This window comes from Lolium perenne, chromosome 6 (genome assembly GCF_019359855.2).
Source record: "Lolium perenne isolate Kyuss_39 chromosome 6, Kyuss_2.0, whole genome shotgun sequence".
In the NCBI taxonomy this organism is placed as follows: Eukaryota; Viridiplantae; Streptophyta; class Magnoliopsida; order Poales; family Poaceae; genus Lolium; species Lolium perenne.
In genome coordinates this window covers 271,501,400-271,528,694 of record NC_067249.2, presented here as the reverse complement: position 1 = coordinate 271,528,694, position 27,295 = coordinate 271,501,400, and the positions used below count along the sequence as shown (strand labels likewise).

The 27,295-nt window shown below is 42.5% G+C and overlaps 2 protein-coding genes across 2 annotated transcripts; both read left to right on the top strand.

Moving 5' to 3' along the window:
* Positions 1 to 635: 635 nt before the first annotated feature.
* LOC127326775 (disease resistance protein Pik-2-like) lies at positions 636 to 1,845 on the top strand. The gene has a single exon (XM_051353562.2). It carries the CDS (start codon positions 1,018 to 1,020, stop codon positions 1,813 to 1,815), a length of 798 nt encoding a protein of 265 aa, XP_051209522.1. The 5' UTR covers positions 636 to 1,017; the 3' UTR covers positions 1,816 to 1,845.
* Positions 1,846 to 17,472: 15,627 nt separating this feature from the next.
* On the top strand, positions 17,473 to 20,036 carry LOC139832757 (disease resistance protein RGA5-like). The gene is made up of 2 exons (XM_071822599.1): positions 17,473 to 17,670; positions 19,389 to 20,036. The coding sequence occupies exons 1-2, from the start codon at positions 17,473 to 17,475 to the stop codon at positions 20,034 to 20,036; spliced, it is 846 nt and encodes a 281-aa protein (XP_071678700.1).
* Positions 20,037 to 27,295: the final 7,259 nt, after the last annotated feature.

Below are 27,295 nucleotides of genomic sequence, written 5' to 3'. Positions count from 1 at the left end.
ACGATGGACGGTTCTCGGCGTTAACTAGGACTTACAGTAGCAAATTCTCAGTCGATTGATGAATAGAAACATGAAGTTCAGAATAGTCAGAAGCAAGTGGACCCCAGGCACCGAGGAGAGGACATGTGTTGAAGATGATATCGCGAAGGAGACCGTATGATGCATCAATCGATCGATTTTAATCATCTACCTATTTTTAAAGTCATCCCCGTCAATTTTTCGGTAATTTAATACTACGCACGTATTTATTTTTAATTGATTCTCTTCACTCATGCTATTCTCATGTTTTAAAATTCTAAAGTCGCACTTTTTTGTGTGTCCAGGTCGAAATGGACAAATGTATAACCGATCACAAGAATATTTTTCGGAAAAACCAAGCCAACTTGTCAGTGTGATTCAAGGCCCACATATACCACGCAAGGTTGTCCCAGCCGAAAAGTTCAACCTTAGTTGTCTCTTCTCAGACACAATTACAAATTTACATCTTCAAGTTATCAATTCGCATGAGATATATTTGTTGAATTAATATTTCAGGCAAGAGGTATGTTGCAACTGACAAAAAGTGTATCACAGCTGGATGATGGTAATAGCAAATGATGTATCTACATCACTACTTCGCGGGTTCCAGGTGCATGATATGCAATTTATTTCTCTTTTTTCTGGCATGCTTTGTTAACTAGAGATATACCATCAAGTGGAGGTAAAATAGGCAAGGTCTTGATCGAGCCATATCTATGGTAAGTATCATTGGAATATCAAATCGTGGTGTGGCACGATTGCACTTACCGTAGTAACAAATTAAATCAAATCCCTATCGTGATTTCTTACCCAGTGATTTGTCCAAAATACTTCTAAAACCAATGGTGGATATACCTCAATACTACTAGTCCTATGGACTAGTAAATTGTACCGTAAAGGACCTCCTACAAAAACCCCACGTCCCACACTCACAACAACCAACACACATGCATTTGCTATCTAAACAACAAAGCAAGAGAGCCTATCGACCAAAACGCCATGGACCTTGCAACGGGGGCGCTAGGCTCCCTCCTCTCCAAGCTGGTCGAGCTCCTCGCCGATGAGTACAATCGGCTGAAGGGCCTGCGGAAAGATGTCGAGTTTCTCGAGAGCGAGCTGAGGAGCATGCACGCCGTCCTCCGCAAGGTGGCGGAGGTGCCGCGGGACCAGCTCGATGAGCAGGTCAGGCTCTGGGCCAACGAAGTCAGGGAGCTGTCTTTCAACATGGAGGATGTTGTCGACCGCTTCCTGGTGCGCGTCCAAGGCCCTGACGACCGCATCAAGAGCTCACACAAGCTGAAACGGCTCATGAAGAAGATGGCCGACTTGTTCACTGTGGGGAGGACTCGCCATCAGATTGCCCACGCGATCAAAGACATCAAGGGCCAAGTCGAGGATGTGGCTGCACGCCGTGATAGATATAGGATCAACGATATTGTGGTGAATCCAACCGCCACAACAACTATTGATCCTCGTCTGTTAGCTCTGTACAAAGATCAGAAAGAGCTCGTTGGCATCCAAGAAGCATGTTCTGAGCTAATCAACAGGTTGGCCAATGGGAACAATGATGTGTCCACGCAAGAACTCAAGATACTGTCCATTTTCGGATTTGGCGGGTTGGGCAAGACGACTCTTGCCAAAGCAGTGTATCATGGGATTAAAGAACAATTTGAGTGCATGGCCTTTGTTTCTGTGGGTCGGAATCCTGACTTAAAGAAACTTGTCAAGAATATCCTCTTCGAGCTTGACCAAAAAAAGTATGAGAATTTCAATGAAGCAGGGTTGGACGAAAGATAGCTCATCGATGAACTTCGGGGTCTGATTCAAAACAAGAGGTGTGTACTCTTGTCCACCATATTATTCATGTTCATATATGTTAACCCAGCACGGAATTTAGTCTTGTACTATATAATCTGGATAATAGCATCCATGACTATGGCATAGGTTGTGAGGCCATTTCTACTGACATAGTGCGTGTCATGTCATGTTATAGGATGGACCATTAGAATAGAATAGTCTAACTATCAAGGTTTGCATTGTCCGTGATGCTTAAAAGTAATTGCACCCATGGACATCGATCATTAGACGGCTGGGGTATGGAGTCGATGGTCAAATTTATGGCAAAAAATCACATAAAACATTCATAAGCATGCTATTAGGACAAACATTCATAAACTTAGTTCTTTGTCATTTGCCGGTGGGAACAATGACACAACCAATTGAAATTCATTAAATCACATAACCAAGATGTAAAAATCCATTTTAGTTTCCCCTATCACGCAATTAATGCTATTGGATTTCTTAGCTATAATACATGTCAACACCCGGATTTTTAAGTCCAGATGCCTATTATGCCATACATCGCAATCTCAGGAATATTGTTTTTGCGAGACATAATAGATTGATATCACAGAACATCATTCATTACAAACCATAATTGTCTTACATCAAAGGATCACATGATCCAGTTTTACAATAACAGTTGATCTAATGATCAATTACAAAACACACAGCGGAAGAAGCGTAGTAGCGGTCCATCTGTTCCACAGGCAACGCTTGACGTCAGGAGTAGTCCTAGTTATCATAGACGTCCTGCTGTCCATCTTCACGGTACTGGTGCTCCTCTTCATAGTCTGGTCATTTGAATAGCCAGGGACATAGCCATGAGTACTTTAAAGTACTCGCAAACTAATACTAATGTAAGCACTATCAACAATGGTAAGGGGGTTCTAAGATCTAGGTTTATTTGCATAAAGCCAGTTTTATTTCATAAGCACTTAGTAATAAAAGACTCTTTATTTGCCTAACTAACTCAAGTGGGAACATTAGTGTCATTCCCACAACTCTATTGTGATTCAAGTCAAATTCATCTTTCAAGTTCAAATCACAAGTCACCGGTCACATGTAACATTTTTTGAAAAGTTCTGATGACGGAACAGTATGGCCTTTCCAACCGTCCATAACCGTGGACACGGCTATTCGAATAGGTTTACACTCTGCAGAGGTTGTACACTTATGCCACAACTTTTGATTATATCCATCAGGGATAGCCCTGAATAATCATACTCAGTATGCGGATCATCAACCATAACCTTTTACTTACATACCCTAGTATAGGCACCTCTCCCCATGAGTTTGGCCTCCCAGTGATAGCAATCTGCTAGCCTGGGAACTGCACAGGGCTTGGGCCGGACATTCACCTCTTTTTAACGTCGTTTCTTTGGTTGTGGAGGCAGCTTTCGGCATAACCCCTATGACGCTTGTTTAGAGGGAACCCATACTAAAGTACATAAACTTCCAGTTAAGCCCTATCCATAATCAGGTATTGTGGGGGTACTCTAAAATTGGAATGGTATCGCATCCGAACCCAATCATCAGTTTTTGTCAAAATCACCAAGTCATTCAGAGGTCATATTTACCTTCAAAACTTTCAATAGAAAGACTCATCATTCCAAGGTTTTCAAAGTCATTTGATTCACATGCTCCCATCTAGAGTAGTCAATTTTAATTTTAGCACTAGCAACTAGTCATGAGGGGTGCTAACTAACTTGCAGCTCTCTAGGCTAAATTTGATACTCTTGTAGTACTCTATACTTAGACCAAAGTTAACTATAAAAGTAAGCTTGGATAATCAAAGTAAAATCTTGTAAGAATAAAACTTGGGATTGGATCCTTAAACATAAAGTAATGGTGCAATGGTGCCTTGCTCTAGTAGAGCTTTGCATTAGGGTAGCTTGCAAGAGTATAGCTTGCCTTGATTGGTACAGTTGTCAAAATGTTCTTCTTCTTCCTCGTAGAAGACCTCGTCCTCCTGGTAGTCCTCGGTACTAGCGTCTATAAACGGATACGAGGCGTACAATCACCAAACAATACTTAAGTGCTAGACTTAACACACAAAGGGTTCACCCAAGCTATCCTAGTATCACAACATTACTAACAAGGGGGTTGGCTTTGTTTGCTTTTTAATAAAACTTGTAAGAAGGATAATTTCCTCTTATTGAAATATGGATTAGGGTTTCTATTTATTTCCTTTTGAGAAATAATTTCCTCTCATTGAATCTTATTAAGATTTAATCTCCTTAATTAATAAGTGTGAGATTATGTTGACCAATGTCAACACTTCACATTTATCATTTGGGAAAATGATTTAAATGAGATTCTATATCTCATGCAATTTAAATATTACTTTAGGAACAGTTTAATATCACTAAGTAATGCAATATGAGGTTCTATAACTAAGATCATTTCCTCATATTGTATTACTTGGGACAAAGATTTAAATGAGAGAACAACTCTCATGTCATTTATTAAATAATTTATGGTAGTTTAAATGGACTAGAAATGGCCACATAGCCATTATTTTGCTCTAGCCCATGATCATATGAAACAACCATGTCATGTTTTTACATATTCAATTAGAGTTTTTGAAATGTGAATTATGAGAATTGGAATCAACTCAAAATTCATTATGGTTGATTTTTAATAAATGTTTGTATTTGAAAAAGGCCTGCCTTGTTATTTTTACTACAAGTGTTCTACATTAAATCTAGGGTTGAGACCAGTGTAGTTGGCTAGATAATTTTATCAGCTTTCCAGAAATATAAAATTCATCAAATTTGGCTCAGTAGATTTTGTTTTATTAAATTTTGAATCGAGCACCAGTATTGAATTCAGCTAAATTGATTTAATTCAAATTCAAATAATTGGGCTTGGCGGGAAGACGAGATGGGCCAGAGAGAGAAAAAGGAAGCAGGCCGGCCCAGCAGTGCGTCTCGCACACGCGGGCCGCCTGACAACGGGCCCCACTTGTCAGCGACTCGTACACATCGAATCGGTATGATTTAAAGAGGGCCGCTGGATTAGAACGAAGATCGACGGCTGAGGCGCGTCGTCTCCGTCGACGAGAGCAAACCCTGGCCGCGGCGAGGGTAGGGGGTCGGAGGGTCACCTGGGCTCCGGCGATCGTCGGCGAGGAGGCAGGGCGACGTTGCGATCGACGGTGGTTCTCCTGGTACAAACGGCGGCTCCTGGGGCGGCGCCAATCGTCGTCTTCGTCTGCGGCGGCTCCGCGGACTCCGGCGAGAAATTGAGGCGGCTCCGGCGGTAATGTGGAGGAGGAAGGGGCCGAGGAGGCTCAGGAGGTAGAGGGGATGCTACTGGTGTGAAGAAATCATCCAGGGGATGCCCCCTTTTATAGCGGCGAGGGGTGGCCGAGGGGGTGCGGGCAGGTGAGTGGTGACGTGTCAACACCCGGATTTTTAAGTCCAGATGCCTATTATGCCATTCATCGCAATCCCAGGAATATTGTTTTTGCGAGACATAATAGATTGATATCACAACACATCATTCGTTACATACCATAATCGTCTTACAAATAAAGGATCACATGATCCAGTCTCATTACAACATAGGGGATCTAGAGATCCAAATACAAATCACATAGCGGAAGCGAAGTAGTAGGGGTCTTGGTCCATTTATTCCACAGGCAACTGTTGACGTCAGGAGTGATCCTAGTTGTCGTAGACGTCCTGCTGTCCTTCCTCCGGGTTCTGGTATTCCTCTTCATAGTCTGGCCATTTGAATAGCCAGGGACACAGCCATGAGTACTTTAAAGTACTCGCAAACTAATACTAATGTAAATACTATCAACTATAGTAAGGGGGTTTTAAGCTCTAGTTTCATTTGCAGAAAGCCAGTTTTATTTCATAAGCACTTTAATAATCAAAACCTCTTCATTTTACTAACTTAACTCAAGTGGGAAAATTAGTGTCATTCCCACAACTCAGTTGTGATTCAAGTCAAAATCACCTTTCAATTCAAGTCACAAGTCACCATTCATAGTTTTAGAAAAGTTCTGATGACGGAACAGTATAGCCTTTCCAACTGTCCATGACCGCGGACGCGGATATTCGAATAGTTCTACACTCTGCAGAGGTCGTACACTTGTGCCACAACATTTGCAATAATCCGTCAGGGTTAACTGGCCCTGATTTATCACACTCCGTGTGCGGACTACCAACCATAACCTTTCACTTACATATCCTAGTATAGGCACCTCTCCCCATGAGCTTGGCCTCCCAGTGAAGACAGACAGTCAGCCTGGGAACTGCACAGGGCTTGGGCCGGACATTCACCTCATTTCACATCATATCACATCATTTCGTTTGTTGTAGAGGCAGCCTTCGGCATAACCCCGATGACGCTTGTTTAGAGGGAACCCATACTAAGGTACATAAATTTCCAGTTAAGCCCTACCCATATCAGGTATTGTGGGGGGTACTTGCAAAATTGGAATGGTATCGCATCCGAACCCAACCATCAGTTTTGTAAAAGTCACCAAGTCATTCACAAGTCATATTCACCTTCAAAATCTCTCAATGGAAAGACTCATCATTCCAAGGTTTTCAAAGTCATTTCATTTCACAAGTTTCCAACTAGAGTAGTCACTTTTAATATTTAGCACTAGCAACTAGTCATGAGGGGTGCTAAATAACTTATAGCTTTCTAGGCTAAGTGTGATGCTCTTGTACTACTCCATAACTAAACCAAGTGAATCATAAATCAAAAAGTAACTTTGATAAATAAAATACAAGAAAGCTTGTAAAGTAAAAACTTGGGATAGGATCATAAAGTAAAAATGTAATAGTGCCTTGCTCTTATATAGCTTTGCACATGGGAACTTTGCAAGAGTGTTAGCTTGCCTTGATTGGTGAGGTGATCAAAGTGTTCTTCTTCTTCCTCTTGGTAGAATACCTCCTCCTCTTGATAGTCTCCGGTACTAGCGTCTATAAACGAATACGAGGATACAATCACCAAACAATGCTTAAGTACTCTTAATTAGCCTTAGTGGCTCACACAAATGATCTAGCATTCCTACTTAACATTTATCAAAATTTATGCTAGGGTTTCCTCACTTAGTATTAGGAAAATAATTTCCTCTCATTGAAATTGGAGTTAGGGTTTCTCTTTAGTTTGTGAGAAATAATTTCCTCTCATTGAATATTCTTAAGATTTAATCTTCTCAAATAACCATGTATGATCACATGTTGACCAAGGTCAACACTTCACACTTATCATTTGAGAAAAATGATTTAAATGAGATTCATCATCTCATGTGATTTAAATACCCATTGTAATTTAAATACTATTTTGATTTAAGTTCCCCAAGTGAGCAAGTATGAGACCATCTAATTAAGGACATCACATTACTTCATAACACTTGAGAAAATGATTTAAATGAGGTGTTACACCTCATAGATTTAAATTCCTAACATTTGACATGGTTTAAATGGGCTAGTTATTGACTACATAGCCAATATTTTGCTTCTAGCTCATGATCATGTACAGAACCCATATCATATTTTTGCATAGTAAATTAGAGGGGTTGAAATGTGAATTATGAGAGGTGGAATCACCTCAAAATTCAAAAGGGTTGATTTTTAAGATTTATTTGAATACTGAAAAGTCTCTGTCTTGTTAATTTTACTATTCAAAATCTACACAAGCTATGGGGTTGAATCCAGTGGGGTTAGTTAGATTATTTCATAAGGATTCTGGAACAATTTGAATCACTAAATTTGGATGTGTAGATTTGAAACTATTCAAATTCTAGCAAAGACCAGTATTGAAAATTTACTGAATCATATTAATTTGAAAATGGCTAAGTGGGCTAGGCGGGAAAGGAATGGGCCGAAAGATTTAAAACGCAGAGGGGCCAGCCCAACTAACGCTGCGGGCCAGCTAACAGTGGGTCCCAGTGGTCAGCGACCCAAATAACCCGAAGCGGTACCTTGCAACTGGAGCCGTAGGATTAGATTGAGGATCGACGGCCGTGCGTCGTCGTCGTCGTCGGGGAGAAGGGCGTGCTGCCGTGGCGGAGGTAGGGGGTCGGCGGCGAGCTGGGGCTCCGGCGATCAACGGCGACGAGGCAGGGCGACGTGGTCGAGGACGGTGAGCTCAACGGTAGTCGCAGCGGAGCTTGAGGTGGCCTAAATCGACGGATTGCTCTGCGGCGGCTCGCGGGTCTCCGGCGAGAAATTGGACGGCTACCGGCGGCAATGTGTAGTGGGGAGGAGTGGAGGAGGTCGAGAAGAGGATGGGGAGCGAGATGGTGTGAGCAATTCATCACGGGGTGGCCTCCTTTTATAGGTTCGAGAGGTGGCCGTGGGGTGCTGGCGAGGGCGACCATGGCGCGGCTTCTTTGAGGCGCGAAGGCGCAAGGTGATAGGGGCGTGCGCTTCTGGGCATCATGGCGAGCACGACGCGCGTGAAGGGACAGCGAGGGGAGGACGGGAGCGTGCTGGCGTCGTCGCCGTCCTGGCAGTACGGGCGCGGCAGGGTTTCGATCATGGCGACGTTGCCAGTGCTTCCGCATGCCAGTGAGGATGTCTAGGAGGGAGCAGGTGAGTAGGAGCGTGCGTGTGCAAACGGCGGGGGCGAGGGGAGGACGAGAGCGACCGGGCGAGGCAGTGTCCTGTGGCGTCCAGTGACATGCCAGTGCGCGCGCTGGCGTGTCTGTGCGTGGTGATCACGATGCGGCTAGGGTTTTGGAGGCACCTTCTTGGCAAGGGATCATGTCTAGCTTGTCTAGCATTGTCTGAGGAGTCTAGATGACAAGGTGAGGTGGAGAGGAGAGGATCAGAGAGAGATTTGGCATGAGTGATGGCATGGGCATGGCATGGTGATGATCAGGTCACTTTGTGGCTTTTAGCAGCAATGGCAAGTACTTGGTTTGGTCCAGAGTACTAGCAGGACAGCAATGATCATGAATTAAAGTTGGTTTAGCCCAAAATCCGTTGGATCATAGCATGTGTGTCAAAAGCAAATTCATGCCTGCCACGTGTTTGACATAATGGCCGCATGAGAATTTTATTCAAATTTTGGAAATCTTTTTAGTGAATCTCATTCATATATTCAGAGAGGTAGAATGGTGGTGGTGATGGTCAATTTGGTGAAGGTTTGCAAGTTTTCAAAATTTGGGGTGATCTTCACATAGTCTCAAAGTCTCCACTTGTCCTCTATTTTCTGGTCAACCTAGGCAAAGTCAACATTGATGGTCAACATCAAACTTGTTCACCTTGACTTGGTCTTGGATGAGGTGGCAAGAGTTGGTCAAGTCTAGTTGAAGAATTGTTAAGTAGAAGGGCTCAAGGTGGGTAACATGCTAAAAATGGGCAAAGTGACCATTATCACATGTTAGTGAAATTTGATTTTTTCCTTTGATTTGATTCTGGTTTCTTTGATGCAATTGTGTTTGTTTTTGATATATAAGTGTTTCACAACCAAGAGAGCAAGCAATGGTGGCCTTGGTTGAGGTTTTGCAATTTTGGCCAAAGTGTATGTGAGTGAACATGGCATTTTCCCACTATTTGATTTCTCTCTATTTGATTTGACTTTTCTTGACTCAAATGTGATTCTTATTAGTTTAGGAACATTTCCAAACCATTGAAACCATTTCAAAAGGTCTAGCTCATAGATTTGCAAAAATGGCCATAAACACATGTATGTGATGAATTGCATTTTTCTTAATTTCTTATTTTCCTTTTCTTTGCTTTACTTAGGCATGGTCTAGGGTCCAATTAGTGTGAGATTAGGTTTAGAGATGGTTTCACACCATTTGGGCAAGGTAGGAGTGCATAGGACAAGAATTGGGTATTATAGCTATGTGCCACATATGCCTCTATGCATATGTTGCATTTGATTTTTAATTTGACTTGGCTTGACCCAATTGATGTTGTTGAGTGTTGAAATGGTATAGAGGAGTGATCCATCCATTCACAACAAGTCCTAGGGTCAAGATCCTCAAATTCACAAATTTGCTATTTACTCTCATATGCCTCTATGGCATTTTTAGTTTCCTTTTTATTTTCTTTGGTTTCAACTTGGATTTGGTTTGATAAGTACTAGGTAAGGTTTATGAAGGTTTTCCAAACCTCTAATCAAAGTAGAAAGGTCTAGGGTAAAGTTTTCCAAAAATAGCCATAGGCACATATGCCTTTTTCTTATTTAATTTCCTTTTATTTTATTTTATCTTGGATGGTAACAAGGGGTGTGAGGTTTAGGGTTTAAGATCATTTCAAAATACTATAACAAGCAATCATGGCAATAGCACAAGAATTAAGCAAGATCACTATGTATCAAACTTAATTTAAGAAAAGTTTTTGTTGGTTCCAAAATTTGGAAATAGGGAAATTCATTTGTTTTGTTTTGAAATTTTTGGGATGTTACAAACCCTTCCCCCTTAAACAAATCTCGTCCCGAGATTTTAAGAAAAGTTAGGTTCCTAAGAGAGATTGAGCAATTTTATTAACAGGGAAACATACTTGGCATAGCCTGGGGTGCTTCCTGGGCTTCAGTGGCATTCATGTGGTAGAGGCGGCCGTTATTGTTGTTCTGGTTCCTTTTACCTGCGAAGCGGCGCTGTTGCTGGGCAGGTGCAGCAGTATTGGGAGCAGTCTTGGCAAGTTTCTTGGGGCATTCATTTGAGTAGTGGCCTACAGTGCCACATTCATAGCAGGTGATTGTTGCCTTGTCCTTTGGGGTGATGGGGGTAGCATTGCTCCCAGTCCTCGGGCCAGTGTTGGTGTTGTTGTTGTTCCCATTGTTGTTGTTGCTATTGTGGTGGTTGTTGTTGTTGTGGCTGTTGTTGTTGTTGCCTCCGGTCTTCGGGGGTCCTCCGTTGTTGTTGGGGTAGTTGGGGCGATAACTCTGAGCAGTTGGCTTGTTATGCCTTGGGGTGAATCCTCCAGAGGAGTTGTTGCGGTACTTCTGGTTATGGTGGGGTCCACTCTGGTTCATCATCCTGCGCTTGCGGTTCTCATTGGCTTGATGCAGCTTTCCTTCCATCTGTATGGCTGAGTCCACTAGGGCTTCCAAGTCAGCGAACGGAATGTTCACTAACACAGTTTGCATCTCGTCGTGCAGTCCGTTCAAAAATCTCTCCTTCCTTTTCTCGTTGGTGTCGGTCTCATCCGGGGCGTACCTTGACAGAGTAAGAAACCTGTCACGGTATTCCACCACGGACATCCTTCCTTGCTTGAGTTCGCGGAACTCGTCTCTCATTTTCTTGATCAGTCATTGGGGTACATGGTATTTGATGAACTTGAGTTTGAAGTCTTCCCAAGTCATCATCTGTCCCGCATTCATTGCGTGGGCACTTGTCCACCAGGCTCTGGCAGGTCCTGACAGGTAGTGGGTGGCGAACAGTACTTTTTCTGCGGCTTCAACTCCCGCAACTTCGAGGTTGTTCTCCATTGTCTGGAGCCAGTCATCAGCATCAAGAGGCTCTTCAGTCTTGTTGAACATCGGTGGGTTGGTGTTCTGAAAGTTCTTCAGCTTCGATCCAGGGTGATCGTGGTTTCCATGGCCTTGATTGTTACGAGCTATACATTTGCAGCGTAGCGATGTTGGCTTGTCTTTCAGCTCTCTCAGCTTCTCGGTCTGCCATCATCATCTGCAACATCTGCAGCATGGCATCTTGGTTGGTGCTGCGGGTTGGAGGGGCCATCTGAACGTTGAGGTAGATGATAAGATAAGAGGGAAATTTATATGGTTTGTTTGGGTAAAGTTTAAAAAGTTCATAACTTGAAAACTTGAGTAGTGTTGCGGGGGTAAAAACCAACAACACTTTTTCATTCATACCAAGCATCACACATTACAAAGCTAACACATCGTTGGTTTGAAGAACCATTCATTCGTTCTACGATACAAGGGGATCCTGATACACAACTCACACCTACGAAAGTGCTTTAATGATACTACTCTTCAGGGGGGGATTCTTCGTCTTCACGGGTAATGTGCTTGGCGAACGGCGTTGTCCAACTCCTTGCGGGTCTCGTACAGCATGTAGTCGAGGTAGGCAACATAGTGGTTCATCTCCGGGTGCGGGGGCATGATTAGTGGTCTTCCCATGTGGTCATGTCTTGGGTAGTAAATGAAGCGGGTATTCTGGAACTTGTTCACATTCTGTCCGCACAGACGGGAAATTGCTTCTTGCATCGCAAGAACTAGTCCTTCCTTCCAAGTGCTTCCCGTTACAGAAAACCAGATGGTTTCCCATATTGGGGCTCCAAGCTTTCCTCTCAGATCTGCAGTAACTTCCCACCGAGGTGGTCCTCCCGATGGATTGTTGAGGGGTATTCCGAAGAACTCGGGATACGGGCGTCCTAAATAATCAACCAGTTGTTTCAAATCTTTCTCGAACATTAGGTTTCCTCCGTGGCCAAGCTGATAAGACTTGCAGGTGTACTCCATCTGTGAAGAATTATGATGAGTAAGTTAGAGGAGTGAGTAGGGTGTCAAAATTTTATGTAGTAATATAAAAAGAATATGACATAACTTTCTTATTTTGAAGAAGATCTCAAGGATAAGAGGGGGAATAAGTTTTCATAAATAATCACTTCATTTGTTTTGAAACTAAGTTTTTCAGACGTCCATTCTAACTAGGGTCTCCTAAGGTCAACAATGGCTCTGATACCAACTTGTCAACACCCGGATTTTTAAGTCCAGATGCCTATTATGCCATTCATCGCAATCCCAGGAATATTGTTTTTGCGAGACATAATAGATTGATATCACAACACATCATTCGTTACATACCATAATCGTCTTACAAATAAAGGATCACATGATCCAGTCTCATTACAACATAGGGGATCTAGAGATCCAAATACAAATCACACAGCGGAAGCGAAGTAGTAGGGGTCTTGGTCCATTTATTCCACAGGCAACTGTTGACGTCAGGAGTGATCCTAGTTGTCGTAGACGTCCTGCTGTCCTTCCTCCGGGTTCTGGTATTCCTCTTCATAGTCTGGCCATTTGAATAGCCAGGGACACAGCCATGAGTACTTTAAAGTACTCGCAAACTAATACTAATGTAAATACTATCAACTATAGTAAGGGGGTTTTAAGCTCTAGTTTCATTTGCAGAAAGCCAGTTTTATTTCATAAGCACTTTAATAATCAAAACCTCTTCATTTTACTAACTTAACTCAAGTGGGAAAATTAGTGTCATTCCCACAACTCAGTTGTGATTCAAGTCAAAATCACCTTTCAATTCAAGTCACAAGTCACCATTCATAGTTTTAGAAAAGTTCGGATGACGGAACAGTATGGCCTTTCCAACTGTCCATGACCGCGGACGCGGCTATTCGAATAGTTCTACACTCTGCAGAGGTCGTACACTTGTGCCACAACATTTGCAATAATCCGTCGAGTTAATCGGCCCTGATTTATCACACTCCGTGTGCGGACTACCAACCATAACCTTTCACTTACATATCCTAGTATAGGCACCTCTCCCCATGAGCTTGGCCTCCCGGTGAAGACAGACGGTCGGCACTGGAACTGCACAGGGCTTGGGCCGGACATTCACCTCATTTCACATCATATCACATCATTTCGTTTGTTGTAGAGGCAGCCTTCGGCATAACCCCGATGACGCTTGTTTAGAGGGAACCCATACTAAGGTACATAAATTTCGAGTTAAGCCCTACCCATATCAGGTATTGTGGGGGTACTTGCAAAATTGGAATGGTATCGCATCCGAACCCAACCATCAGTTTTGTAAAAGTCACCAAGTCATTCACAAGTCATATTCACCTTCAAAATCTCTCAATGGAAAGACTCATCATTCCAAGGTTTTCAAAGTCATTTCATTTCACAAGTTCCCAACTAGAGTAGTCACTTTTAATATTTAGCACTAGCAACTAGTCATGAGGGGTGCTAAATAACTTATAGCTTTCTAGGCTAAGTGTGATGCTCTTGTACTACTCCATAACTAAACCAAGTGAATCATAAATCAAAAAGTAACTTTGATAAATAAAATACAAGAAAGCTTGTAAAGTAAAAACTTGGGATAGGATCATAAAGTAAAAATGTAATGGTGCCTTGCTCTTATATAGCTTTGCACATGGGAACTTTGCAAGAGTGTTAGCTTGCCTTGATTGGTGAGGTGATCAAAGTGTTCTTCTTCTTCCTCTTGGTAGAATACCTCCTCCTCTTGATAGTCTCCGGTACTAGCGTCTATAAACGAATACGAGGATACAATCACCAAACAATGCTTAAGTACTCTTAATTAGCCTTAGTGGCTCACACAAATGATCTAGCATTCCTACTTAACATTTATCAAAATTTATGCTAGGGTTTCCTCACTTAGTATTAGGAAAATAATTTCCTCTCATTGAAATTGGAGTTAGGGTTTCTCTTTAGTTTGTGAGAAATAATTTCCTCTCATTGAATCTTCTTAAGATTTAATCTTCTCAAATAACCATGTATGATCACATGTTGACCAAGGTCAACACTTCACACTTATCATTTGAGAAAAATGATTTAAATGAGATTCATCATCTCATGTGATTTAAATACCCATTGTAATTTAAATACTATTTTGATTTAAGTTCCCCAAGTGAGCAAGTATGAGACCATCTAATTAAGGACATCACATTACTTCATAACACTTGAGAAAATGATTTAAATGAGGTGTTACACCTCATAGATTTAAATTCCTAACATTTGACATGGTTTAAATGGGCTAGTTATTGACTACATAGCCAATATTTTGCTTCTAGCTCATGATCATGTACAGAACCCATATCATATTTTTGCATAGTAAATTAGAGGGGTTGAAATGTGAATTATGAGAGGTGGAATCACCTCAAAATTCAAAAGGGTTGATTTTTAAGATTTATTTGAATACTGAAAAGTCTCTGTCTTGTTAATTTTACTATTCAAAATCTACAGAAGCTATGGGGTTGAATCCAGTGGGGTTAGTTAGATTATTTCATAAGGATTCTGGAACAATTTGAATCACTAAATTTGGATGTGTAGATTTGAAACTATTCAAATTCTAGCAAAGACCAGTATTGAAAATTTACTGAATCATATTAATTTGAAAATGGCTAAGTGGGCTAGGCGGGAAAGGAATGGGCCGAAAGATTTAAAACGCAGAGGGGCCAGCCCAACTAACGCTGCGGGCCAGCTGACAGTGGGTCCCAGTGGTCAGCGACCCAAATAACCCGAAGCGGTACCTTGCAACTGGAGCCGTAGGATTAGATTGAGGATCGACGGCCGTGCGTCGTCGTCGTCGTCGGGGAGAAGGGCGTGCTGCCGCGGCGGAGGTAGGGGGTCGGCGGCGAGCTGGGGCTCCGGCGATCAACGGCGACGAGGCAGGGCGACGTGGTCGAGGACGGTGAGCTCAACGGTAGTCGCAGCGGAGCTTGAGGTGGCCTAAATCGACGGATTGCTCTGCGGCGGCTCACGGGTCTCCGGCGAGAAATTGGACGGCTACCGGTGGCAATGTGTAGTGGGGAGGAGTGGAGGAGGTCGAGAAGAGGATGGGGAGCGAGATGGTGTGAGCAATTCATCACGGGGTGGCCTCCTTTTATAGGTTCGAGAGGTGGCCGTGGGGTGCTGGCGAGGGCGACCATGGCGCGGCTTCTCTGAGGCGCGAAGGGGCAAGGTGATAGGGGCGTGCGCTTCTGGGCATCATGGCGAGCACGACGCGTGTGAAGGGACAGCGAGGGGAGGACGGGAGCGTGCTGGCGTCGTCGCCGTCCTGGCAGTACGGGCGCGGCAGGGTTTCGATCATGGCGATGTTGCCAGTGCTTCCGCATGCCAGTGAGGATGTCTAGGAGGGAGCAGGTGAGTAGGAGCGTGCGTGTGCAAACGGCGGGGGCGAGGGGAGGACGAGAGCGACCGGGCGAGGCAGTGTCCTGTGGCGTCCAGTGACATGCCAGTGCGCGCTGGCGTGTCTGTGCGTGGTGATCACGATGCGGCTAGGGTTTTGGAGGCACCTTCTTGGCAAGGGATCATGTCTAGCTTGTCTAGCATTGTCTGAGGAGTCTAGATGACAAGGTGAGGTGGAGAGGAGAGGATCAGAGAGAGATTTGGCATGAGTGATGGCATGGGCATGGCATGGTGATGATCAGGTCACTTTGTGGCTTTTAGCAGCAATGGCAAGTACTTGGTTTGGTCCAGAGTACTAGCAGGACAGCAATGATCATGAATTAAAGTTGGTTTAGCCCAAAATCCGTTGGATCATAGCATGTGTGTCAAAAGCAAATTCATGCCTGCCACGTGTTTGACATAATGGCCGCATGAGAATTTTATTCAAATTTTGGAAATCTTTTTAGTGAATCTCATTCATATATTCAGAGAGGTAGAATGGTGGTGGTGATGGTCAATTTGGTGAAGGTTTGCAAGTTTTCAAAATTTGGGGTGATCTTCACATAGTCTCAAAGTCTCCACTTGTCCTCTATTTTCTGGTCAACCTAGGCAAAGTCAACATTGATGGTCAACATCAAACTTGTTCACCTTGACTTGGTCTTGGATGAGGTGGCAAGAGTTGGTCAAGTCTAGTTGAAGAATTGTTAAGTAGAAGGGCTCAAGGTGGGTAACATGCTAAAAATGGGCAAAGTGACCATTATCACATGTTAGTGAAATTTGATTTTTCCTTTGATTTGATTCTGGTTTCTTTGATGCAATTGTGTTTGTTTTTGATATATAAGTGTTTCACAACCAAGAGAGCAAGCAATGGTGGCCTTGGTTGAGGTTTTGCAATTTTGGCCAAAGTGTATGTGAGTGAACATGGCATTTTCCCACTATTTGATTTCTCTCTATTTGATTTGACTTTTCTTGACTCAAATGTGATTCTTATTAGTTTAGGAACATTTACAAACCATTGAAACCATTTCAAAAGGTCTAGCTCAAAGATTTGCAAAAATGGCCATAAACACATGTATGTGATGAATTGCATTTTTCTTAATTTCTTAATTTCCTTTTCTTTGCTTTACTTAGGCATGGTCTAGGGTCCAATTAGTGTGAGATTAGGTTTAGAGATGGTTTCACACCATTTGGGCAAGGTAGGAGTGCATAGGACAAGAATTGGGTATTATAGCTATGCGCCACATATGCCTCTATGCATATGTTGCATTTGATTTTTAATTTGACTTGGCTTGACCCAATTGATGTTGTTGAGTGTTGAAATGATATAGAGGAGTGATCCATCCATTCACAACAAGTCCTAGGGTCAAGATCCTCAAATTCACAAATTTGCTATTTACTCTCATATGCCTCTATGGCATTTTTAGTTTCCTTTTTATTTTCTTTGGTTTCAACTTGGATTTGGTTTGATAAGTACTAGGTAAGGTTTATGAAGGTTTTCCAAACCTCTAATCAAAGTAGAAAGGTCTAGGGTAAAGTTTTCCAAAAATAGCCATAGGCACATATGCCTTTTTCTTATTTAATTTCCTTTTATTTTATTTTATCTTGGATGGTAACAAGGGGTGTGAGGTTTAGGGTTTAAGATCATTTCAAAATACTATAACAAGCAATCATGGCAATAGCACAAGAATTAAGCAAGATCACTATGTATCAAACTTAATTTAAGAAAATTTTTTGTTGGTTCCAAAATTTGGAAATAGGGAAATTCATTTGTTTTGTTTTGAAATTTTTGGGATGTTACATGACGACGGCGTTAGAGGTCACGAGAGGGCAAGGGAGTGGGCGCATCGTGTTGGCGACGTCGAGGCGGTCACGACGCGCGTCATGGCGCAGCAGGAGAGGGACGGGAGCGTCGTCGTCGTCATCGTGTTCCCGGGTACTGTGGCGGACGGTCGTCGACGATGGCGTCTGCTACAGGGCGTGCGAGGGCAGGTGAGGTTGTCTAGGAGGTTGCCGTGGTCGCGGTGAGCATGTCTGTGAGAGGAGAGAGTGAGGGGAGAGCTGAGGCGACGGGGCGACGTCATGTACTGGCGCGTCCAGGGCGTGTCCTGGCACGCTCTGGCGCGTCTGGGCGTCATTGGGCGCGTCACGTTCCAGGCGTTGTCGTGCTCTTCTTCGGCTAGGGAGGGTACAGGTGTGCTCAGTGGAGTGGGGGCGAGCCAGTAGACATGGTGAGAGGGACCAGCGAGGTGTGGAGAGGATGATGGCATGAGAGTGGCATGGAGTGACTCGGCATGGTTTGGTACATGATGAAGTCATGCATGATGATGGTCTCTGATGCTGGGCATTGTCTAAGGGATGCAAGAGGGAGTTGTTGTTGACCAGAGAGGTGATGGTTTAGTCTAAAACATGCTGGGTATTAGAGTGTCTAGGGTTGGCAGATTGGTGCATGCCAAGTGTTCGACATAATGGCCGCAAGAACTTGACTTTTGAATTTTGCCAAACTTTTTGGTGGAGGTGATTCAAATATTATCTGGCACATGTTGGTGGTGGTGGTGTGCAAAATGAAGCTGGTTTGAGAAAATCCAAAATGGGTATGATCTTGTTTCTGATTTGATGTTGCCACTTTGCACTCTTATACTAAGCAATAGAAAAGGAATCAGTCAAGGTGGTCAACACCAAAAGTGTTCACCTTGATGAGGTCTTGGATGAGGTGCAAAGTGTTGAGAGGGTTTGGGTTAAGAATCTCTTCATACAGGGGCTCAAAGTGGGTACCCTGATATAAAAACCAGTTTTGACCATTATCACATGTTGCAAGGTTTTGCATTTTCTTTTGATTTGATTTGGGTTTCTTTGATCCAAAAGGTATTCTTTTGAGTTTAGTTAGGTTTTCAAACCATTGGCACAAGTTAATATGGCATTGGTTGAAGATTTGCAAAAATAGCCATAGCCTCATATGAGGTGATATTCTTATTTTCTTTTTCTTTTATTTTGTTTCACTTGATTCACTTAGGCATGGTTTAGGGTCCATTTAGGGTTAGATTGGGTTTAGTAATGGTTTCAAACCATTTAGGTAAGGTAAATAGGGCATAGGCCATTATTTACAGAAATGGCCCTAAGCCCACATATGCCTCACCTTTTATTTTATTTTTCTTTTCTTTGTTCCTCTTTGATTTTGAAAAAGGGTAGATTTTAGGGTTTTGAACTTGTTTAAAACTTCAAACAAACATTTATATTGAAAACCCCACACACATGTATGAACACTATGCACATAAGAGAAAGTAATCCAAAATTTTTGTTGGCTCTAATTTTTGAAATAAGTGAAATTTCATTTTCTTCTTTGTTTTAAAATTTGGGATGTTACAATACACCCGAATATGGCTTGCAGTGTCAATCCCCAAGGGTGACACCGAGGGTCATAAACCATAGACTTATGTTCCCACCGACGAATTCCTAGAGAACAGAGGGTGCTCTACTATGACGCTTTGTGATGCTATACATGTAATAGGTGTGGCCGGTGGGAACTTCCGCTGGTACAGGGGTGATAGAGCGTGGTTGGATGGAGGCATATAGTGTAAATAGCTCAAACTCACAACTAAACAAATTATAATGCTATGAGGATTAAAAAAAATCACTCAATTTCATCCATGTTATCATTCTTTCGTAGCAACCGCCCATTTTCTTTACTTTCTTATAGCTTAATAAAATAGGTTTTTTACAAGCGCTTGATTTATTTTACTAATTCATTACTCTTGCGCAATTATGTGGATAGGTACATCATTGTCATTGATGATATATGGGATACACCAACATGGGAAATAGTGAAATGTGCTTTTGTTGATAGTAATCGTGGAAGTAGAATAGTCACAACTACTCGGATCTTCGAAGTGGCCGCAACAGCCAACAACTTTTACAACATGGAACCATTGTCTGATGAAAATTCTAAAGAATTATTCCGTAAAAGGTTATTTGGTGGTAAATGCAAATACCCTTATAATCAACCAACTGGGCTATTTGAGAAAATTTTAAAAAAGTGTGGAGGTGTACCATTAGCTATCATTACAATAGCTAGTGTGTTAGCTGGTAAACCATGCGAGGAGTGGCCTATGGTGTACAACTCTATTGGTTTCGGGTATGGAGATAACAAACAAGTTGAGAATACGAGAAAGATATTGTTGTTTAGCTACTATGACCTGCCTTGGTATCTAAGGACATGCCTATTATATTTAAGCATATACCCCGAAGACTATGAGATACAAAAAGACATCTTGATATGGAAGTGGGTGGCAGAAGATTTTGTCGGGAGGAACCAAGGAGAGGGTTGTTTGAGGTTGGAGAGAGATACTTCAACGAGCTAGTAAATAGATGCATGCTCCAACCGTTAGAGGGCACCGATAAATCCTCAATTTATGGTTGTCGTGTGCATGACATGGTGCTTGATATGATCTGTTTGTTATCAGAAGAAGAGAACTTTGTTAGAATATTTGATCGTGAGGAGCCAAATACATCTTCAAAAGTACACCCTCGTAGGTTAGCCACCCAAAAAAGAGTCATAGAGTATGATCATCTGGACAACATGCACACAGCACAAGTCAGATCATTCAATGTCACCGGGTGTCATATTGCTGCGATGCCATCACGTTTAGGATTTCAAGCATTGCGTGTGCTAGCTATAGAAGACTGCACTTTTATGAAAGATTATGCCTTTCATCTTGAAAACCTTGGGAGGTTGCATCAGCTGAGGTATCTCGGACCGAGAGAGACACCTATTAGTAAACTTCCTAAAGAGATAGGGGAACTTAGGTTTCTGCAGGACAATAGACTTGTGGGAATGTAAGAATGTAGAGGCATTGCATGAGCATTATTCTGCTACGACAACCGAAGTGCCTCCGCGCTGGAGGTGCAGCATGTAAGCCCATAAGTGTGCCGATGGGATGGGGAACCTAACATCCATGGAAGAGCTATGGCTGAGATATGTCGACAAGTGTCCAAACTTTGTTCAAGAGCTCGGCAAGTTGACCGAATCGAGGAACCTTAATATTTGTATTGAACTTCCTGAGAGTTGGATGTGCAAGACATTTGTAGAATCTCTAGGCAATCTGCAGAAAATACAAGTCCTATCTCTTCATGCTCTAAATGCAAAGCTCAGCTGGGAGGGCTATGTGCCTCCTCCACAACTTTGGCATTTGACCTTGACGACAGTAAACGCCAGACTGCCATCGTGGATTAATTCCACGCTCCTTCCAAACCTTGTCCACTTAAAGATTTCTTTGGGTGATGCGATGTAGGCTCATGACCTGGTGACACTTGGGGAATTTCCAGAGCTCCTACGTCTCGAAAGATGTGGAAGTGACAATGACATCCCTGTTGTTATGGGTGGCAATGCCTTCCACAAGCTGAGGAGCTGCAACATGACTGCACCGTTGAGGTTTCTACCGGGGGCTATGCCGAGCCTCGAACGTCTTGAGTTTACAGTCCATGTACAGCCCTTGAAGGAGGCCAACTTTGACTTCGACTTTGGTAGCTTGGAGAACCTCCCTTGTCTTCGAGAGGTGAGTGTTTTCATTTGTTGTTACCCTGATAAAGCGGAGGCGGATAAAGTGGAGGCAGCGGTCAGGCATGCGGTCCACAACCATCCCAATCATCCGATCCTTCACCTCATGAAATTCAACCACGTTGTGAGTGCTAATAATATACTTACTTCCTTGTCATATGCATAGCAAATTATGAAGAGTTAGAACTCAAACGGTTTGTCTAACTCCTCTTTCTCTATTTTAGGCGGTTATATTAACGTTGACGGCCGCGGCGCTGCTTTTCACAGAGATCATGCTGATGTCAATGAATGAGCAAGTGAGCTAGCTATGATCAAGAACGTGCAATCTATTCTACCTAGCACATGCTAGGTATGTGTGCACTAAATTATGCGCGTACGTGCATGATGATCTGTTCGCATGCATCACATCAGAAATATGTAGCATATATGTGCTGTGCAAATACATAAGATACACTTAGCTATTTTTTATGCTAGAGTTACCCAATTAACTTTTGTTCTGTAAAATGGAAGTTGTCAGTTCTAATTATTTTCATAATCTTTGAATGGCTTACGAAGTAGAAAGGAAGAAAGATGGAAAAAAGGACAGAGAAAATTCGACATCAAGTAGGATTGATATTCGATAAGAATGAGAAGGAATGAATGGATGAGAAAAGAAATTAGAAATGTATAGGGGAAGAAATATGTCGTGGTCTTCGCTCTCATGTGGTCCTTATGCATCTAGTAGAGAGTGAGGGGTGACCGTGGACCGCCAAAAAGCAAAGTCATCACGTTACGTAAGCTGGGTTTGCTAGTCAAGATGTGGCTCGACGAACTACACGCATACACATGTTATGGTTAGTCAAGTTTAGTCTTTTGCGAATTCTTTAATGTCTGCACGGAAAAAGATTGAGATACGATTCACAGAGCTAAAGATGGTGACTTCAAAATGCTTTGATATGACTTTAGAGTTTATAATATTCTTTATTTGTCGCTGCGTTTCAGTTTCTTTGATTTCGATGTAACGTATTTTCTTAATTAATAAATCGGAGCGTTGTTCTAGAAGATATACAAGTATGCATTGTATTGCTTATAGTATAGGAAAGTTCTCAGTGTGAAAGGAAGAAAGAAGAAAAAAGGACAGAAATATCGACATTTTTGGATTGATACTGAATAAGAATGAGAAGGAATGAATGACGAGAGAAGAGAATATAAATGTACAGGGGAATAGATAAGTCGTGATCTTCACTCTCATGTGGTCCTGATGCATGTAGTCGGAGAAACGATTCACGGAGCTAGAGATGATGACTTTAGACAGCTTTGATATAAATTTAGAGTTTATGGTATTCTTTATTTGTTGCTTCTATTTCAATTTCCTTGATCTGATGTAACATATTCTCTTTATTAATAAAGTCAGGGTGTTGGTCTAAAAAATATAAATGTATGCATTGTACTCCCTTCTTCCAAAAATAGGATGGATATAGTTTTTGATCAAAGTCAAACTTTTTAAAGTTTGACTAACTATATAGAAAAAACATAAACATCTACAATACCAAATACACATAATATGAAAGTATATTTCACCATCGTCCGAACAATATAGGTTTGAGATTATAAATGTTGATACCTATTTCTATATAGTTGGTCAAACTTTAAAAAGTTTGACTTTGACTAGAAACTATATGCATCATATTTTGGGAAGGAGGGAGTATTAGTTACCATTAATATAGGAAGGTTCTCAGTGTGAAAGGAGGAAAGACTTAATAAAGGACAGAGAAATCGACAGAGACTTGAATTGATTTGGGATAAGAATGAGAAGGAATGAATGAACGGGAGAAGAGATGAGACTACGCTTTCTGCGGGAGAAGAGATGAGACTATGCTTTCTGCTCTCGTGTGGTCTGTATGCATGTAGTCGAGAGGGAGCGGTGACCGCAGACCGCCATAGAGCTAAGTCATCACGTAATGTCGTGAGTGTTTACTTGTCAAGATGTGGCTCGAGGCTGATATGCATACACATGTATGGTCAGGTTAAGCTTTGATATACACATATAGAGTTTGTCCATATTATTTGTTGGTTTTTTTTTCCTGTTTTGCTTTCTTCGATCTGAGGTAATATATTCTCTTAAATTAGTAAAGTTGGATCGTTGGTCGAGAAAATATGAAATTGTGCACCATTCTCCTATTAATTAACCGATTTCAAGTCGCACTGACATAGGAAGGTGCTCAGTGTGATAGGAAGAAAGAAGTTGCACTGACATTTTTTTTAGGGAAGAAGTTGCCGGACATAGGAAAGACAAATATCGACCGCGATTTGAACCTTATTCTCATGTGACCAGTCCCATTGATTTCTGGATAAGAATGAGAAGAAAATAGTGGACAGGAGAAGCGTTAAGGAAAACGATAAAGGAATAGATAAGTTGCTGGTTTCCACTCTCGTGTGGTTATATATCCCATGTGCGGTTAGTCCTCCTCGAAACAGGATTTCACACCACTTTATAAATAAAGCTCCACGGCCAAACCGATACAAAGTGATGAGAAAACCCTCTTACAAAGCAGATCAAAGATAAACAAAAAATACAGGAGTAGCCTCACCCCTACGAAGCAGCCGAGACTACTAACTAGAGGTGCCACCACGCCTCCTTGTGAAACCACCGGACGTAGTCACACCACACCTATCAAGTTGTCGCCGAAGAGGGCCACCTGCCCTCTCGCTCCGGTCCGTGGAGCGCCGATCCTGCCAGCAGACAACGAGGACGGAGAGCGGTGAAAACATGGTCGTGTCTATAAGATAGGAGGCCGCCGAGAACGCCCCACGCTAGCGCTAGAAGTGCCTCGAGATAAGATCCGAACTTGCCAACCGATGACACCGGGAGGATGCTGAGAGGTACCGGAGCTCTACGACGACGCCCCAAGAGGGTAATGACGCAACACGCCGCCGTCGTCGAGATCGAGACGATCAAGGGTTTTCACCCGGAGCTCTACGCAGGGAAGGTAACCACAACGACGCCCCCAAGAGGGTTACGACACCCATAGGCATCGCCGCCGCCGGCGCCGAAGCGCTAAGCTTTCGCCCGAAAAACCTTCGCACCACAACCGGTATCTTGGACCACCTACTATCACCAAGAAAGGCCTCCAGGACATGATCTGGGAGCCGCCATTGCTGAAGCGCCGCCAACACCAGGATCCCCCGCCACCCGCTCCTCGCCATCCACACAGCCAAGAAGAGAACCATCACCACCGCAACGCCGCTCGCCGGAGACCCGGCCTCGCAGTCCACCTTCCGGGGCCGCCGCCCCGGCGTCCCAACTCAAGCCGACGAGCCACCGACTCCTTTCAAAAGAGGGCTTACTAGTCAAAACAGTTGTCCCGCCGTCCACCTTGATTGAAGCATGCATAGCTACCCAACACTACACGCTCTACAAAAGAGGGATTTTTACGGTAGGGACTGGCAAATATCCACTGTCCAGATAGGAGACCCAATGGTCTGGTTTAATCAATACTTGTTGACCAAATGAGTAGTATTTTTTCACCAAAGAGCAGATTCGGCATATGCAAAAAAGACATGCATTCATCTAATATAGGAAACTTTCTTATACTAGTTTTCTTAGTTTGACATTCTTTATAATATCTTCTTTATTTTGTTCCTTAGACTAGTTTCCTGGTACAAACAATCCTTCCATATGGCTCACAAAATCGGATCAACACGTCACGAATTAAATGTGGGATGCCAATACTAGCCTTATTATACTCTAACAAAGGGAGACAAAGAAAGGAGACAGGCGATCAGCAGGCGGCGGCCATTGTAAAACCCATCTAGGATTTCGCCCCCCTCGCCGGGGACGCTGCTGGTCCGCTCCGTCTTTGGTGGCCTTGGGGCCTTGGAGGTGTGGCGGATGTCAACACCCGGATTTTTAAGTCCAGATGCCTATTATGCCATACATCGCAATCCCAGGAATATTGTTTTTGCGAGACATAATAGATTGATATCACAGAACATCATTCATTACAAACCATAATCGTCTTACAATAAGGGATCACATGATCCAGACTTACAACAACAGTTGATCTAATGATCAATTACAGAACACATAACGGAAGAAACGTAGTAGCGGTCCATCTGTTCCACAGGCAACGCTTGACGTCAGGAGTGGTCCTAGTTATCATAGACGTCCTGCGGTCCATCTTCACGGTCCTGGTGCTCCTCTTCATAGTCTGGCCATTTGAATAGCCAGGGACACAGCCATGAGTACTTTAAAGTACTCGCAAACTAATACTAGTGTAAGCACTATCAACAATGGTAAAGGGGTTCTGAGCTCTAGGTTTATTTGCATAAAGCCAGTTTTATTTCAGAAGCATTTAATAAACAAAGACTCTTCATTTGCCTAACTTAACTCAAGTGGGAACCTTAGTGTCATCCCCACAACTCTACTGTGATCAATTCCAATTCAGCTTTCAAGTTCAAAATCTCAAGTCACCAGTCACATGTAACATTTTTGAAAAGTTCTGATGACGGAACAGTATGGCCTTTCCAACCGTCCTTAACCGTGGACGCGGCTATTCGAATAGGTTTACACTCTGCAGAGGTTGTACACTTATGCCACAACTTTTGATTACATCCGTCAGGGATAGCCCTGAATAATCATACTCAGTATGCGGATCATCAACCATAACCTTTCACTTACATACCCTAGTATAGGCACCTCTCCCCATGAGCTTGGCCTCCCAGTGATGCCAACCTGCCATCCTGGGAACTGCACAGGGCTTGGGCCGGACATTCTCCTCTTCTTTAACGTCATTTCTTTTGTGGGGGAGGCAGCTTTCGGCATAACCCCGATGACGCTTGTTTAGAGGGAACCCATACTAAAGTACATAAACTTCTAGTTAAGCCCTACCCATAATCAGGTATTGTGGGGGTACTCAAAAATTGGAATGGTATCGCATCCGAACCCAACCATCAGTTTTTGTCAAATTCACCACGTCATTTAAGTCATATTCACCTTCAAAATCTTTCAATAGAATGACTCATCATTCCAAGGTTTTCAAAGTCATTGGTTTTCACAAGTTCCCATCTAGGGTAGTCAATTTTAGTTTAGCACTAGCAACTAGTCATGAGGGGGGGGGCTAACTAGCTTGTAGCTATCTAGGCTAAGTTTGATACTCCTGTATTATTCTATACTTAGACCAAAGTTAACTATAAAAGTAAGCTTTAAAATAATAAAAGTAAAAACTTTGCAAGAACAAAACTTGGGATGGGATCACGCAGCATAAAATAATAGATGAGGGTGCCTTGCCTCGATAGAGCTTTGCACTTTGCAAGAATATTAGCTTGCCTTGGTGGGTGTACTGATCAAAGTGCTCTTCCTCTCCTTGGAAGTAGGCCTCCTCCTCCTCCCCTTGATACTCTTCCGTACTAGCGTCTAAAATACGAATACAAGGTACAATCACCACACCAAGCTTATTTACTCAACTAAGCACAATCATGATTCAAACTATTTAACTAACATCACACCTTACTATTAAGTTGGTGGTGGGGTTTTCTTAATACTTCAGAAAAATAATTTCCTCTCATACTAAATTAGGTGTTACCTTTAATTTCTTAGAGAAATAATTTCCTCTTATTAGCTTCTTAAGATTTAAATTCCCTCAGGAATCATATATGACCTAGGTTGACCAAAGTCATCCTCTTCATACTTATCATTTGAGAAAAGGATTTAATTGAGGTGAAACACCTCATACAATTTAACCCTATCAAGGGAAAGATTTAATATCATTGAACAATTCATATGAGGCTTACATGACCAAAGTCTCTACCTCATTTTGAATTGTTCATGACAAGATTTAAATGAGAGATAAACTCCCATGTGATTTTGAAAATAGTTTTGGACAATATCCTTGACTAGAAATAGCCATATAGTCCTTTAATTCAACTAGGCCATGATCATTCAAAGTAAGCAGGGCATATTTTTGTAGAAACAATTAGTGCAAGTGAAATGTGATTTTTGAGAGTTGGAATCAACTCAAAATCATTTTTGGTTGATTTTTAATAATTTTTCTAAGGCAGAAAAGTCCCTGCCTTGTTTATTTT

Bases quoted from the DNA above. Each gene is read 5' to 3' on its own strand.
- LOC127326775 (XM_051353562.2), top strand. From the start codon at position 1,018: ATGGACCTTGCAACGGGGGCGCTAGGCTCCCTCCTCTCCAAGCTGGTC.
- LOC139832757 (XM_071822599.1), top strand. From the start codon at position 17,473: ATGTTACATGACGACGGCGTTAGAGGTCACGAGAGGGCAAGGGAGTGG. The intron at 17,671-19,388 runs GTGAGGTTGTCT...TTAATAAAATAG, and splicing joins TACAGGGCGTGCGAGGGCAG to GTTTTTTACAAGCGCTTGAT.